General features: G+C 52.2%; 1 protein-coding gene and 1 non-coding gene across 4 annotated transcripts in view; both read left to right on the top strand.

Moving 5' to 3' along the window:
* The window catches only part of FARP1 (FERM, ARH/RhoGEF and pleckstrin domain protein 1), a 305988-nt gene extending 293096 nt beyond the window's left edge, over positions 1–12892 (top strand). For all 3 annotated transcript variants that reach the window (XM_018056422.1, XM_018056421.1, XM_018056420.1), the window contains exons 20-27: positions 4097–4165; positions 4432–4521; positions 5169–5251; positions 5351–5463; positions 5913–6076; positions 9234–9341; positions 9677–9828; positions 11402–12892. In XM_018056422.1, the coding sequence (XP_017911911.1) occupies positions 4097–4165; positions 4432–4521; positions 5169–5251; positions 5351–5463; positions 5913–6076; positions 9234–9341; positions 9677–9828; positions 11402–11483 (861 nt within the window). In that variant the 3' untranslated portion in view covers positions 11484–12892. The remainder of the gene's footprint in view (positions 1–4096; positions 4166–4431; positions 4522–5168; positions 5252–5350; positions 5464–5912; positions 6077–9233; positions 9342–9676; positions 9829–11401) is intronic.
* Positions 10725–10796, top strand: TRNAC-GCA. Its single transcript has one exon. It is a non-coding gene; the product is annotated as a tRNA-Cys (tRNA).

Below are 14672 nucleotides of genomic sequence, written 5' to 3'. Positions count from 1 at the left end.
AAGTGGGTTGCCACATCCTCCTCCAGGGCATCTTCCCGACCCAGGGATCAAACCCGTGTCTCTTATGTCTCCTGCCTTGGCAGCCAGGTTCTTTATCACTAGCGCCACCTGGCAAACCCCAAGAAAGACTTGCAGTGACACGTTGGAGCCTTTTGAATATGGACACCCCCAAAATTAAAATACTCTCCTTCTGAAGTGGCTTTCTTCCCCAGACCGGGAGACAACTGGGAAAAATGCCTTGAATATTACAGTGGCAATTCAGAAATTTGGGGTCAGAAGAAGAAAAGTGAATCCTTCAACCTCATCTTCTGCTTTTTCTCCGTATTGGTTGATATGCTTATATACTTTTTCCCCACCATATTCTGAGAGGCTTTGAGATTGCTTGTTTAAAAAAAAAAATTAGGTAAATGAAGATGGAAGAAAAGGAAAGAATTTTTTTAAGAATTGGGTAGAGGATTTCCCTGGTGGTCCAGGGGTTAGTTCAGGCACCATACTTCCACTGCAGGGGGCACAGGCTTCATCCCTGGTTGGGGAGTGATCCCACATGCCTTGTGGTGTGGCCAAAAAATAATAATAATAATTGGGTGAAGGGGCAATAGAAAGCAGAGAAGTTAGTGCACGAAAGTATGCCATAATTCCCATGTAAGTGGGAAAGTTAGAATTTAAACCTGTAGCCAGAACACAGTTCTGGGAGAAAGACACATTTTACTTACACTGTTTAACCTTTACTTCCCCATGGGGCTTCCCTGGTGGCTCAGACAGTAAAGAATCCGCCTGCAATACAGGAGACCCAGGTTCAATTCCTAGATCAGGAAGATCCCCTGGAGAAGGGAATGACAACCCACTCCAGTATTCTTGGAGAACTTCATGGACGGAGGATACCGTCCATGGAGTCACAAGGAGTCAGACACAACTGAGTGACTTAACACTTCCACTTTCTCCATGCGCGTGACAGGTAGGTCATTCACAGTAAAAAGGACCGCAATATCAAGCATGCTTCCTCCAGGCCAATGGGCATTTTAAACATACAGGTAGCCTGCCTTTTTCCAACTCTTCCTAGGAAACAGTCATTGACCAGGAATTAAAAATACTTGCTCCATCTCATCAGATCTCTATATGGGAACTTTCTCTACCAGCTCTCCTGTCTCAAACTACACCTAACCCAGATTCAGAAAGGCATTTTATTTTAGCTTCTTTGATCTGTCATACCTGCCTTAAACTTCAGACAAATATCCCTCATCCTTTTGGGTATTGGGTCTTTCTGTTGGGAAGCCTAATTACAAAGCTGAGCAGAGTATCAGCTATAAAACATTGTCAGAAGAGTTATGTGGTAACTGTCAGCTGGAAATTAAAGCTGGGACTTAACTTCAGCTCTACTGGTGAGAAAATTCTGCCAGGACTCAGCACATCACAACCCGTGTTCACCCATCCATGCAGAAGCCTTTAAAGCCTTACGGAATTGGTATAATTTTCTCTTAACTTCGGATGTTATAAAATACTTAACATATTATATTCTACATGGCAAACAAGAGCATCTGTAAGGAACTTCTTATTTTGAGAAATAGTTTCCACGGTGCCGTGAAAAGAGCAGTGGATTGGAGTAGGTGGCCCTGGGTTCAGTTTCTGGCTCCACCAGAACTGGACTGTCTCACCTACTGGAATGTTCCTTTTATTCTGTGACATGAGGACCATACTTTCTCTGTCATAGGTTGTGCGTGTTAGTTACTCAGTCCGACTCTTTGTGACCCTGTGGACTGTAGCCTGCCAGGCTCCCCTGCATGGGATTCTCCAGGCAAGAATACTGGAGTAGGGTGCCATTTCTTTCTCCAAATGACCACAGCCTGCTGTTAATCATATGGATCCAGCCCACAGTTGCAGGAGTTTTCCTTTTGGTAGACGAGAGGTTAAGTTTTTGATTGAGACATAGCTCATCACTCTGAGTCTGAGTGAGCCCAAAAGAACATTTAACTCTACGGCCAGGGTCAGAGCAGGTATTAATTAATTGGCCAGCTGAGAGGAATATCAATCGTGACTGAACACGACTTATCATTTTCCCCTTAAAGTAAATTTCCTCAGGGCCAACCGGTTAGCACCGTGGAGTGCAGAAATTCATCACAGTAACCCAGAAATACTGGACACAGGTAATTGGCCTCAAACCCAACAGCTGGATTGATTTCTAAAACTAGCATAGGATCATGCCTATGATAGAGAAACATTTGATTCCTATGCAAAGGTCCAAGAAGGTTATATGGATCAAATGAGACTTAATCTGCAAAACTAACATAGTAAATATGTTACCTTCCTCTTCTCCCACCTACACTCATTTGCAGAGACTACACTTAGTATAATGTACACAGCACAGCCGGCTTCCCAGGGGGCTCAGCTGGTAAAGAATCCGCCCGCAGTGCGGGAGACCTGGATTCGATCCCTGAGTTGGGAATGATCCCCTGGGGAAGGGAAAGGCTACCCACTCCAGTACTTTGGCCTGGAGAATTTCATGGGCTGTATGGTTCCTGGGGTCACAAAGAATCGGACATGACTGAGCGACTCTCGTGCTCCCAAACACAGACTTGTTTCATCAGATGCGGGCTCTATTCACCCACTGACCAGGTGTGGGCAAGTTCCTTACTCATTTTGCTCCTCAGTTTCCTTATCTGAAAAACGGGGACGAATTTACAGGCTTGTGCATGAACCTAATATAAGCAGCCAGCACATGTCAGGAACACAACATGTGCTAATAAATCATTATTGATGAAGCTGAAGTCAGAACTGGGGTGCTGGGTACACACTGCAGGACCAGCCTTATCTGTATGTTCTTCTGTGGATCAACCAGCTTCACGACCCCTCAGTGTTTCAAGTCAACCCTGACAGAAATGGGAAAGAGGGATCCGAGGCCCTCAGAGGGCCACGTTCTAAGGTGGGCTGTTCCACACACCGAGGCTAGTTGATTATCGATTTAAAATTATTGAAATAACCTGATGAGTGGAAAGACGGCTCCAAGAGGTTTGTCTACATGTGGAATTTGAAAAATTGGGATTTATAAGTGAGCATCTGATGTTCACACTTCCTGCAGTCTAATTCCTAACAATCTACTCCTGCAGTCTAATTCCTATGCTTCCGGGCCTAATCCTGCCACCCTCTTGCTGGGGTCAGGCTGAGATGGGGGTGTCACGTCCTGGAAGCAGGAGTTCTTCCAAGGCAAAGGACCCCAGCACAGTCTGGCCAGAGTCAGGGCCCGGGGTGTGTTTTCTGTCCTAGGCATTGTGTGCCCAAAGAGTCCTTCCAGGAACACAGTGGGGGTTCATTTGGTTAAAACTCAGAGGCCTGGACAGTGTGAATTTCATTCCAGAAGGAAGCCGATTGAGCTTCAGGATATTAAGGGCCTTCTCTTTTTCTCCTATTTCATAGGAGCTTGGGGCGGGGGGGGGGGGGGGGAGGTTGTTTTTAATACTTGAAAAATTTTTACTTTGTTTTTTACAATAATGTAATTAACCTCCAATTAAAATAAATTTATTTTAAAAAATAAATAAAAATTTTATTGTTTTTAATATTTTTTAATTTTTACTGATTTATTTAGTCAAGCCAAGTCTTAGTTGCAGCTTGCAGGATCTTTGTTCTTCCTTGCTTGTGGCTCTTTAATTCTAGAACACAGTTACCAGTTTTTGATAACCAGCGTTTAAATCGTGAAGATGATCTCTCATAGTTCTTGCCTATGGCATACATCTCATCCTTGGTCCCCTGTTGCCCTGTTGCATCCCTCCCGGGTCCTTGGTCACCTCCTCGCAGCGGAAGCCCGAAGGGCCTGGGGGTTAAGTGCACGGTGACAGGTTCCAGTATGAAGCTGCCTGTAGACCTCTGACCGCCGGCTTCCCATCTGGTACTGGAGCCGAAGTTAGCCTCGGCCTTGCAGGTTCCTGGGAAGGGGAGGTGCTGAGAGGCAGCACAGCTGGGCATTCAGTAAACAGGGGCTGTGATCACTACGATTTTTAGTGTGAAAGGGACCGCGGTAGGTGGAAGCATCTCACGTGGCTGTTGAAACTGCGTGGACATGGGTCTGCAGGCTCCGAGCCAACTCGTAGGTGTGTTTTCTCTGCAGGAATTCATCCGCCTGGGCAGCCTCAGCAAGCTCTCCGGGAAGGGGCTCCAGCAGCGCATGTTCTTCCTGGTAAGTGGTGAGAGCCGGGCTGTCTGTCCTCACCACGATCGGTGACACGTGGGCCCGTGCAACCAGCAAGGGGCACGGGGCTGGGCGTCGGCCACCCCAGAGCAGGCATACGTGGGAGGCAGGAAGAATAATCAGAGCTGCTCAGACTGGAGATGTTGAGGTCCACGGGTTTTCACAGAGTTCTGAAAATGTATCAGTCGTTTCTGCCCTTGTTGGTTTCAAACGGGGCCCATTCGTCTCAGCTGCTCTTGTCCTCGTTCCTCTAGTTCAATGACGTCTTGCTGTACACGAGCCGGGGGCTGACGGCCTCGAATCAATTTAAAGTCCACGGGCAGCTCCCGCTCTACGGCATGACCGTGAGTATGCACCTGGGGCCCGGGCTGGGGGACCTGGTCCTCTGGGCTAGGAGCCAGTGACTGCAACGAGGAAGGAAGGGACAGAGGGACTTGATAAGGAAGTGAGAGCATCACAGACTCCGTGAGAAACCTGGGCTTGGCTAGGGCTGCCCTAGAGGGGCCCTGGGACAAGCACCCCTCCTGCAGTGGGGTGCACGCCACGTTCCTTCTGGAGTCAGGTAAAGAGGCAAGCCGTCATGGCCACGTGGAGTGGACGTGCCTCTTACTGCCTGGTGCCTGGCCCCCAGGCCCTGACAGGCTGTGACCACACTGCCCACGGGGAGTAAAGATCAGGAAACCATCTTTCTCTCCAAAATATCTCGTAGATGAGTGTCCACATTCTGTGAGCCTTGGTGGGCGAGGCAGACAAGGTCCACAGGATTCTTTCCCTGGCTTATCCCCTGAATGCTCCTCGGTGGTCAGGAAGAGAGAAGTCTATGGCTCTGCTGAGGAAAAGATAGTGCATTTTCACCTTGCATTTACCCTCCCGATTGGGATTTTTCTGACTTGGTCCCTCGGGGCTGTAGCCAGTTCAGTGAAACTTGGAAAACACCGAGTGTGGCCCGCCCCCTGCCTGACTGTAACTTATGACCACACTTGCCCTACAGATGGAGGAAAGTGAAGAGGAATGGGGCGTCCCCCACTGCCTGACTCTGCGGGGCCAGCGCCAGTCCATCGTGGTGGCCGCCAGGTAACTCAGGGAGCCTGACCTTTGACCTGGGTACCCTCTTTCCCCCAGCCCCCATCTCCCCGTAGCCTGAAAAAAATCTGATATCCATCTCTTCTCCAGTTCTCGGCCGGAGATGGACAAGTGGGTGGAAGACATACAGATGGCCATCGACTTGGCCGAGAAAAGCAGCGGCCCCGCCCCCGAGTTCCTGGCCAGCAGCCCCCCGGACAACAGTAAGTGTGGGGCACACGGGCCTGGGGCCCCGGAGGGGTTAGCCAGCACGCAGAGGGACCGCTCTGGCTCTCGGAGGGCATCCTAGGCACTGAATATCACCTTACTGGTGTGCCTCATGTCCACGGTCTGCTTTTGTATTTTAAGCTAAACATCCAGGAACTGAGCAGTTATGAGCAAGCAGAGAAATCCCCTTTTCTGGGCCAGCCCTGCTGCTTGTCAGGGGGGCTGGATAAAATACCATGAGCGGCTCCCAGGCCGGGGGGTCTGGTGGGACGCCCCTTGGCCAAGCGCAAGCCCTTGCCGCTATAATGTGACTTCCAGCCCAGGGGGGTTGCCTAGGCTCTGTCTGCATCGCTGTAGGCCCCCCGACAGCAGGCGGGGAAAGGCCTTCCTGCACGCTTCTTGGAGGGCAGAGATGTCAGCTCCCCTTCTTGCCTCCCCCCGGCAGAGTCCCCTGAGGAGGCGGCGGGCGACCAGGAGTCGGAGGATGACCTCAGTGCGTCGCGCACCTCGCTGGAGCGCCAGGCCCCGCACCGCGGCAACACCATGGTGCACGTATGCTGGCACCGCAACACCAGCGTGTCCATGGTGGACTTCAGCGTGGCGGTGGAGGTAGGGCCGGGGCGGGGCGGGCGCGCGGAGGCGCGTGCGCGGCGGGGCCGCGCCTCGGGCTGCTGCGGGGCCGCGGGCCTGGGCCTCAGTCCACCCCCAGGTTGTCTGCACGCTAATGGTTTTCTCTTGCTCCCCCGGACCTCTTCTCTCGTGGAGTCAGTCGTAGGGCAGAGATGGTCCGTGTGGGTTTTTTTGTGTGTTGGCACCGGGAAGTTGGGGCTGGGCCGCACCCTGGAGCCCCCCACCACCCCTGAGTCAGGTGCAGGGAGGCGATGTGGCCCGAAAGCTGCGGCCAGCCAGGGCCTCGGCAGGTGTCGGTCATGGGAGAACCTGCGAGAAGCCCGCTCTCCGACGTGTCTGGGGCCAGGAACCTTCCAGAACTCTCCGAACCCCATTCTCTAAGCATCCCCCAGTCCAGACTCATAATCCCTAGCCTTTCAGAAAAGACAAAGCCCAGGACGTTCTAAAACCGCTAAGTTACAGACATAGCCCATTGGCCGCGGGAGGCTGTTTCCTGGTTTTGTGGGCGCCCCTGTTTTGCTGAAGAATCAGATTCTGTGCTGTGGCCCCAGACTCCACTGCCTGGGGTGCTAGGGAGGAGAGGCACGGGGGGATCTTTCTAAAACCTGACAAGTTCTGGATGCCCAGGTATGCCTGGTCCAAAAGATGTCACATAAAAGATGGTGAGCCAAGAACAGCAGTTCATTTACTTTTTCAGTCAACAGTACTGGGACTATGCCTAAGGTTTCTTGATGGATGTGCTTAGTTGCTCAATCATGTCCGACTCTTTGCAACCGTGTGGACAGTAGCCTTCCAGGCTCCTCTGTCCATGGGGATTCTCCAGGGAAGAATACTGGAGTGGGTTGCCATGCCCTCCTCCAGGGGATTCTCCCAACCCAGGGATCTGCCGCATTGCAGGCAGATTCTTTACTGTCTGAGCCACCAGGGAAGCTGTTTGATGGATAGGGTTGTCTGAGACGATTCTCTGGCAGTGACTGTCAGTTCCAGACAAGTGCTTTTATTGAGTTTCCCTGCTACAGATGTTTTAAAACCCATGCTTCCTTCTGAAATCATCCTCAGGGGACTCTGTGCCTGCCGTCCCTGGCCTTTGGATGGGCTGGGCTGTCAGTGAACCACCCCACGCCCCCCTCCAGAGAGGGGGGGCTCTCTCTTCCCAAGAAAATACCCATCCTCCTCCTCCCTCCCTTCATACTTCGCAGGGCATCTGTTGGCAGAGCTTGCCAACCAGAGATTTCCTCCAGGGAACAGGGATGTTTCCAGCAAGGAAGGAGCAGGGAAGAAGAACCAGTGATCTTCCCTGAAGAGATACCTGATCAGATCTGCTGTCCAGGCGAGGCCAGGGGGAAGGGCCGTGCTGTGCATGAGAAATCCTCTTTGCCTCTTTATGCTCATCTTTACATGTAGTCAGGGCCATAGAGAAGTAGAGAATTCGGTAAGAAACCGCCTCTTTAATCCCTGGAGGCACACAGGACGCCGCCCAGACACAGCCCTCTGGGTGACAGTCAGCCTTGTGCAGCCCCGTGTGTGCAGGGTCGGCTGAGTGGCAGAGCCGGTCAGCACGTGGTGACCACAGCCCAGATCCTGCCCACCTCCTGCCTGGTTCTAGCCTGTCAGCGAAGAATGGGGTTTTCCATTTTTGAATGGTTACTATAGAGATCCAAATACTTGCTCTGTGATCCTTGGAGGAAAAATCTGCTGAGGGCTGCAGCCCATGGAAGTGAGCCCCAGGCCAGTGGTTTTAAGGTGGCAGTTCCAAAGACAACTGCAGCCAAGAGAAAGGTTTTTTTGGACTCTGTCTGGAGGAAGTTATTGGATTCAGTATAAAAAAATAAGCAGCATAAGGAAAGAAAAATGTGCTCGTCTCCTTCCTCCACAGTGAGACGTGTGTGGAACCTTAACACTGTTGCAGAAGCATCAAAGCACCACTTGGTTGCCACGCTCACCTGCTGACTCTCGCCAGTGGGCAAGTGGCAGCCAGAAGGGGTGATGGCACACTGTCTGCAGTGCCCCTGGCCATGGGCAACAGCTCTGCCTCCTTCCTTCCCTCAGCCTACCACTCCGTTTGCCCATCAGACCGCGGGCAACCTGTCATCAGAGCCATTTAAACTCTTTTCTTAGGGGCGTTAATTAAAAGTGCCTGTTTGAGTAAATACAGAAAAGTCCCAAAGGGAGAGAGTACCAATAGACAGGTATAATTGTATATATATATTTTTATTGTGGTGAGTTTGCCTATTTCACCATTTTGAAGTGAACGATTTAGTGGTGGCGATGACAAGGCTATGCGATCGTCACCGTCCACTTCTTTTCGTTGAGTCTTCCTGGCAAGGAGCTGCTGGCTTATCAAGAGTCGTGCAGGCGCCTTCTTAGGGTCCTCCGAGAGGTGACACAGGGGCTCTGGAGGGAGGACTCGGCTGGGAGTGCACAGTGATGTGAGTTCAGGAATGCCTGGTCCCACCAGTGCTGTCTGTGCAGGGCGGAGGACTGGGCCAGAAGGCACTGCGTTGAAAGCTACGTTCCAGCCACGGCCACCAGGTGGCGGTCAGGAGCCGCTGGCTGGCGTGGGGCTCCCCAGAGCTTAGAATGGACTGGAAGGGGTCCTTTCTCAGAGATGCTCTAACAAGCACCGCCAACAGGTTGTCCTGGAATCCAGACTCAGTGTGGCTAGGGGCACAGGCTCCCTCTGAAGCCTGTGAGGCAGGAAGCTTCCTCGCCTCCCCGGCTTCTGGGGTTGAAGGCCAGCCTTGGTGTGTTGGGGGGTGTAGACACATCGCTTGAGTCAGTCTGGGTCCACGTAGGCACGTCCTCTCCTCATGAAGACGTCAGCCGTAGTGGATACAGGCCTGTATCCTCCTCATTCTACATCTGATGACCCTATTTCCCTGTAAGGTCCCATTGGGAGGTACCGGAGTGGGGAGTTAGGGCTTCAAGATATTACTGGAGGACATCATTCAACCAGACAGGAAAGGAAACCAGGTTCACATAGTCGCTCTCCCAAGGGTTTCGCCCCCTACCAGGGAGAAAGGTCATTTTGGTAAGTCGTCCTCAGGAAGCCCGTCCTCAGGGTCGCGGCCCCACCTGGGGACCCAAAGCGGGGGCGCCCCCACCTGTACTCCTTCCAGGCCTCCCTGTCTTGCAGAATCAGCTGTCTGGGAACCTGCTGAGGAAATTCAAAAACAGCAACGGGTGGCAGAAGCTGTGGGTGGTCTTCACGAACTTCTGCCTCTTCTTCTACAAATCGCACCAGGTAGGTGGATGCTGAAGGACCCTCCCCCAGCACCCTCTGTTCTTGGGGGACAGGCAGCTTTCCTCTGGAAGGGTGAAGACCTTGAGCCGCCCAGCCAGGCCATGCAAGGGCACAGCCGTCAGAGACCCCTCAGCTCCAAGTGAAAGGGCCATCTGTCTGCCGGTTGGACCAGGGAGGGGGGAGATGGCTTTAACAGGTTGCTGACTCGCTGGTGTCCAGCTAACCCATCCAGGCCAGGACCTCTCAGCTAAAACTGACCATGATAGGGTGAGAGGCTGCAGGCAGGCTCCACGCCTGCAGCCACCTCTCCAGAGCACCCCCTACCCTCTTTCCAGGACAATCACCCCCTTGCCAGCCTGCCTCTGCTTGGCTACTCGCTCACCATCCCCTCAGAGTCCGAGGACATCCACAAAGATTACGTGTTCAAGCTGCACTTCAAGTCCCACGTGTACTACTTCAGGGCCGAAAGCGAATACACGTTTGAAAGGTAAGTGTTCCTCGGCACCTGCAGACGGGACACTTCTCCTGAGCCGTGGGCGGTCTCCCAAGCGAGTGAGCGTTGTAAGGCCATCCTACCAGCAGCTACCTTCAGCCCAGACATCCGCTTCTTTAAAATGAAAGTATCTCATAAGATCTGGGTTCCCTCTGGCCAATGCAAGGATGCACCTGTTTCCCTAGGATAATGGAAGCGTGACTTTCCCTGGAAACATCAGGCCTTAACCTGGACGCTGGTTCAGACACTACGCATGGCACACTTTTTGATCTTGAACTTGTTTTTCAGTTAATGGCAAAAGTAGCTTAGTCCTTTGGGCCACTTAGTCCTTTAGTGGCCCAAAGGCTAAGTTTCAGGTCAAAAGACAACATGAGGAAAAAAAAAAATCCCAGTACCTCTGAGAGCTCCCTGATCAATGAGACTGGCTCCGTAGTATAGAGACCCAGGGGCAGAGGTCTTCCTTTTAGCCAAGAGATAGAACAAAAGGAGCCAGGCTAGCTCATTTGCCCACATTCAAGTACAAGTTCTGAGTCTTCTGGGTCTTACATAGTGGGGCAAGCTGTGAAAGCAGTTGTCAGTGCGAAACCACCCCTATTAGGGTATTTCTCTCCTGAGCCCACGAGGCTTTCTGATCATTGCGCCGGTTCTGATCCATGCACAAGCCCTAGTAAAGTTAGCTTACTGCAGAGAGCACAGAGGTTTAAAACCAGGGTTGAAGGTGCCGGAGACATCCCAGAGCAGTGGTCCCTAAGTGATACTGCCTAAAAAGTGAGCCCAGGGGTTAGCAGTCCTCAAATGTGACTCTGGGTTGGGAAACTGAGATACTGTTGCTGCTATGGCAAGGGTAATGTAGCCTGGCAGTGGTAGGAGCCTGGGATTAGGGAATGTCTTCCCTGGTGGCTCAGATGGTAAAGCATCTGCCTGCAATGCAGGAGACCCGGGTTCGATCCCTGGGTGGGGAAGATCCTGGAGAAGGGAATGGCTACCCACTCCAGTACTCTTGTCTGGAAGATTCCATGGATGGAGGAGCATGGTAGGCTACTCCATGGAGTTGCAGAGTTGGACACGACTCAGCGACTTCACTTTCTTTTTCTTGAGCCCTCTAAGCCCACAAAGGCAGGAAGCTGGGCCCACCGCCCCGAGTTTTCTCCATCAGGCACTACTGACATTTCGGACCAGAGGCTTTTGATGTGCTCAGCAGCACACTGGTTATACTGCAAATACTTGAATGTATAAAATGGTATTCCCTCGAAGCAGGATGGAGCCCCACCCATTGTCCTGAGGAGGATTAGGAGTGGGCGCTGTAGCCCCACCTCGGGCACTTCTGCAGGGTGAGCATGCCCAAGTCAGTGGTTCTCAAAGTGGGTTCCTCAGGAGGAACCCTTACTCCACCCCACCCCCCTTGGTTTTACCTGGGAGCTAGGAATTCATTTACGATCTTTTCTGCTAAAATAAGATTATCCAGCAGACTATGTGTGGCTTTGTAACAACTGCCAAGGGTCAGGAGCTGTAACAAAGCAAGCACCTTTTCATGGGCCCTGACAGTTATTTCTCTTTCTTGTCCTAGATGGATGGAGGTGATCCGAAGTGCCACCAGCTCGGCCTCACGTGCCCACGCCCCGAGTCACAAGGAATCTCACGTGTATTGATGGTGGGGACACACGTGTGGATTGCTTCAGCTGCAGTGACTCTTGGAAGGCGTTTCCTCTCTTCTGTATTAATGAAGCCTAGTAAAATTAACACCTGTCTGGAAAACAAAAGAAAACATGGTTTCGCAGCAACTCCCACCTGTCCCCACAGGACCATTTTTAAACCTTGTCTTTTCAGCTGGTAATCTCGCATTTGCACGGGGTTTCACCTGCGCCATCTCCGGTGCGGGCGGCACCTTGGCCGTCGTCCCCTAGGTGGGCTCTCTCCAGCCCGTGCCAGTATTAAAACACTGTCATGGAGATAGTGCCAAATGACATTTTTTTCCTCCACGGCTGCACCTTAAAGCAGTACCAACACATCCGTTCAACCAAAAGACAGGGCAAGTGTTTTTTTTTTTCTTAAAACTCTGGGGGGTTTTGATTTCTAGGCTGCTGCCTTTTACAAAATGGGTTTCCCAGTGTTTGCAATACACGTGGCAGTCTTAATAAGCAAATGAGATCATTTCCAGATTTGGGTTTACCTCCCCACCCCAATCTTTCTACTTTTATAATGATAGGAAATTAGTAGGATTTTACTTCTTTGATAAAACGAGCAATTTGCAGCATCCTTGTATCCCACTGGGGGCTTCAGGCTCCAGGGAAACGCTGGTTCCCAGACCTACTGCTTGGGGTAGGCTGGCCAAATTGTTGAAGTGATGGCTGTTTACGAGGTGTGGTGGGTTTTCTGTTGTGAGCAGCTCTCTGGACTGTCAAGTGTACCGAGTGCTGTGTCGAGGGGAGGGTAGTAAGCCGTGGTGTTTTGCTGTTTCCCAAGCATGAGAACGTGTCTGTCAGTGGCCAGGGCCCTCTGTGCTGTGTTGGGGCGTGGGTGCGGGGGCTCCGAGTTGTGGTGCGTACTCCCCACAATCATACCTGTGTCCTCCCGCAACTGTGGTTTAGAACTGCACACTTAATAGTAGTATATATGTATCTCGTGCCTGTCTTCACAAACCATTCTTTCCTTTTGATACTCGCCACCCCCAGGCCTGGGCTATGGACGGACATGTGACATTGCACATCCTTGATAGTCGGAGGACACAGGGAACAGGGTTCCAGTGACCGCTGGGGCCGCCAGTCAAAATCCGTTCGCCTATCTCCATGGGGAATCAGGTGGCCACTATTCCCTTGATACTGTTGAGCCCCTGTGGGGGGGGCGAGGGAGGGTTCCCCATCACCCAAGACCCCGACAGGATGAGCCTGACTTGGGGCTGTGACCGGCATACGTGGAAACACACAAATGGATGAGGAACTCGAGATGTGTGAATCACTTGCCTTACAATCTGTACAGATCCTTTTAAGTACTAACAAAAGGGAATTAAAAAAATACCTCACGCCACAATCCAGCACACTCAAGTTTTAAGGCAAAACAACCAATCTTGTCTCCTGTCTTTTAACTACCTCTCGGGCTGGTGGGTTGGGGAGGCGGCTGGTCACGGGGAAGGGGGAGGAAGGGGTGAAGACAACCGCTCGCAAAGACAGCGTATTTGGAAAAACTTGAAATCTGGTAAGTTTCATCTGCTTCTCCCAACTTGCGAAGCAGAGTATTTCCAAGAGACCTGGAAGATTCAGGGCTGAGGGCGAGATGGGGGGACCAGTGCCCATTTGATCCCATTCCCGAGCATCTCCAGAAGCCTCCCCGGTCACTCACCTCTGCAAGGCCTGGGGGTAAGGCATCTCCTAGGTCAGCCCTCCGTTCACACCTACCTGTGTCCCCCTGCGAAGTCAAAGAGAACCGAAGTCCAGATCACGGGGCTGATTCAGACCACCCCAAGCTGCTGGAAACACAGGGTTTCAGGGACACACTCCACCTCAGCCTGTTCAGGCTGCTGTTAACAAACATACCATGGACGGGGTTGCATATAAAACACATTTCTTAATAAGCAGGAAAACCATCTGTCTTAACGGTTTGGAGGCTGGAAGTCCAAGATCAAGGTCCTGGCGGACTGGGTGTCTGGTGGGGGCCCACTTCCTGGCTCACAGAGGCCCTCTCCCCAGGTGGCGGAAGGGGTGACGGATTGCTGTGGCGCTGACCTCAGTCCTGAGGGCTTCACCCTCATCGCTAACCTCCAAGGCCCCCCACCGCCTCATACATGCAGACCCAGGGATGGGGGGAATGGGGCAGAACCACAATGCAAACATCGTCTATTCCTCTACACACAAAGACACAATTCCAAAAACAATTTGTTTCTGTGAACTTTATTGACCTTCGCATGATACAGACCCTGTGCTTAAGAACACGCCTTGCAGCAGCACTCCCCAGTTATTGCCATTATTTTATAGCAGAAATACAGAAGCCATTTTTTTTAAGGAAGGAAAAATATAAAAATGCTTATAAATAGACCGCATGTTTTGCTGAAAAGGTACAAAATGCCGCGTAAAGAACCGAAAATGCTTCAAAAGACCCATCAGAGAACAAAACCGTCAGATCAGGAAGGTGGGCGGCACTGGGTTACAGCGAGGCAACCCCAAGGTTATTATGGTGTCAAGGCCCCCAGACCGCAGTGGTGCAGCCCGTGCGGAAGACACGACTTCGAAAGTGTAAGCCACCAGCCACGGCCGGCCCACCGCCTCCACTCCCAAAAAGGCCGGCTGTGCTTCCACGTGGGCGCCCCTGCCGTCCGCAGTGCGGGCAGACAGGCTGCTGGCTGCCGGGGTTCACCAGCCAGAGGCTCCAGCATGGCGCTCGATGCACCTCGACTGCTGAGCTCACAGGTCTGGCTGAACACCACCTGCCATTTACAGGCCCGAGGGGGTCCTGCTGGAGCTCTGGTGCCTGGTCTGTCTTTTAACAAAGGACCTGACATGGGCCAACGCTAGCCCCCTGAACTCGGCAAGATGCTCTGTCTACCGGAAGCAAGCCAGAGAACGCACAGGGGAAGGGGACCCACTTTCCAAAGCTGGTCAAAGCACACCTTTCCCCCGCCTCGAGAAGGCCATCAACAAGATATTTCCAACCAAATCACAAAGCAGTTGGCCGCTTGCCCTGGGAGATGTGCATTGCTGCGCACCAGTGACTGCTAATCGGTCACACCACCTCGCCGAGCCCAGAGTCCTGTCCACCCGTCAGCGTCACCATCTCACACCAGCGTCTGGTCTTGAAACCACTGTCCACGTGCAGGTCTGAAGAACTTGAGGTCAGAAAGCTGCTGT

The sequence above is a fragment of the Capra hircus genome, chromosome 12, assembly GCF_001704415.2.
Source record: "Capra hircus breed San Clemente chromosome 12, ASM170441v1, whole genome shotgun sequence".
In the NCBI taxonomy this organism is placed as follows: domain Eukaryota; kingdom Metazoa; phylum Chordata; class Mammalia; order Artiodactyla; family Bovidae; genus Capra; species Capra hircus.
The sequence above is the reverse complement of the archived record's forward strand: the minus strand, read 5'-3'. Positions and strand labels throughout refer to the sequence as shown.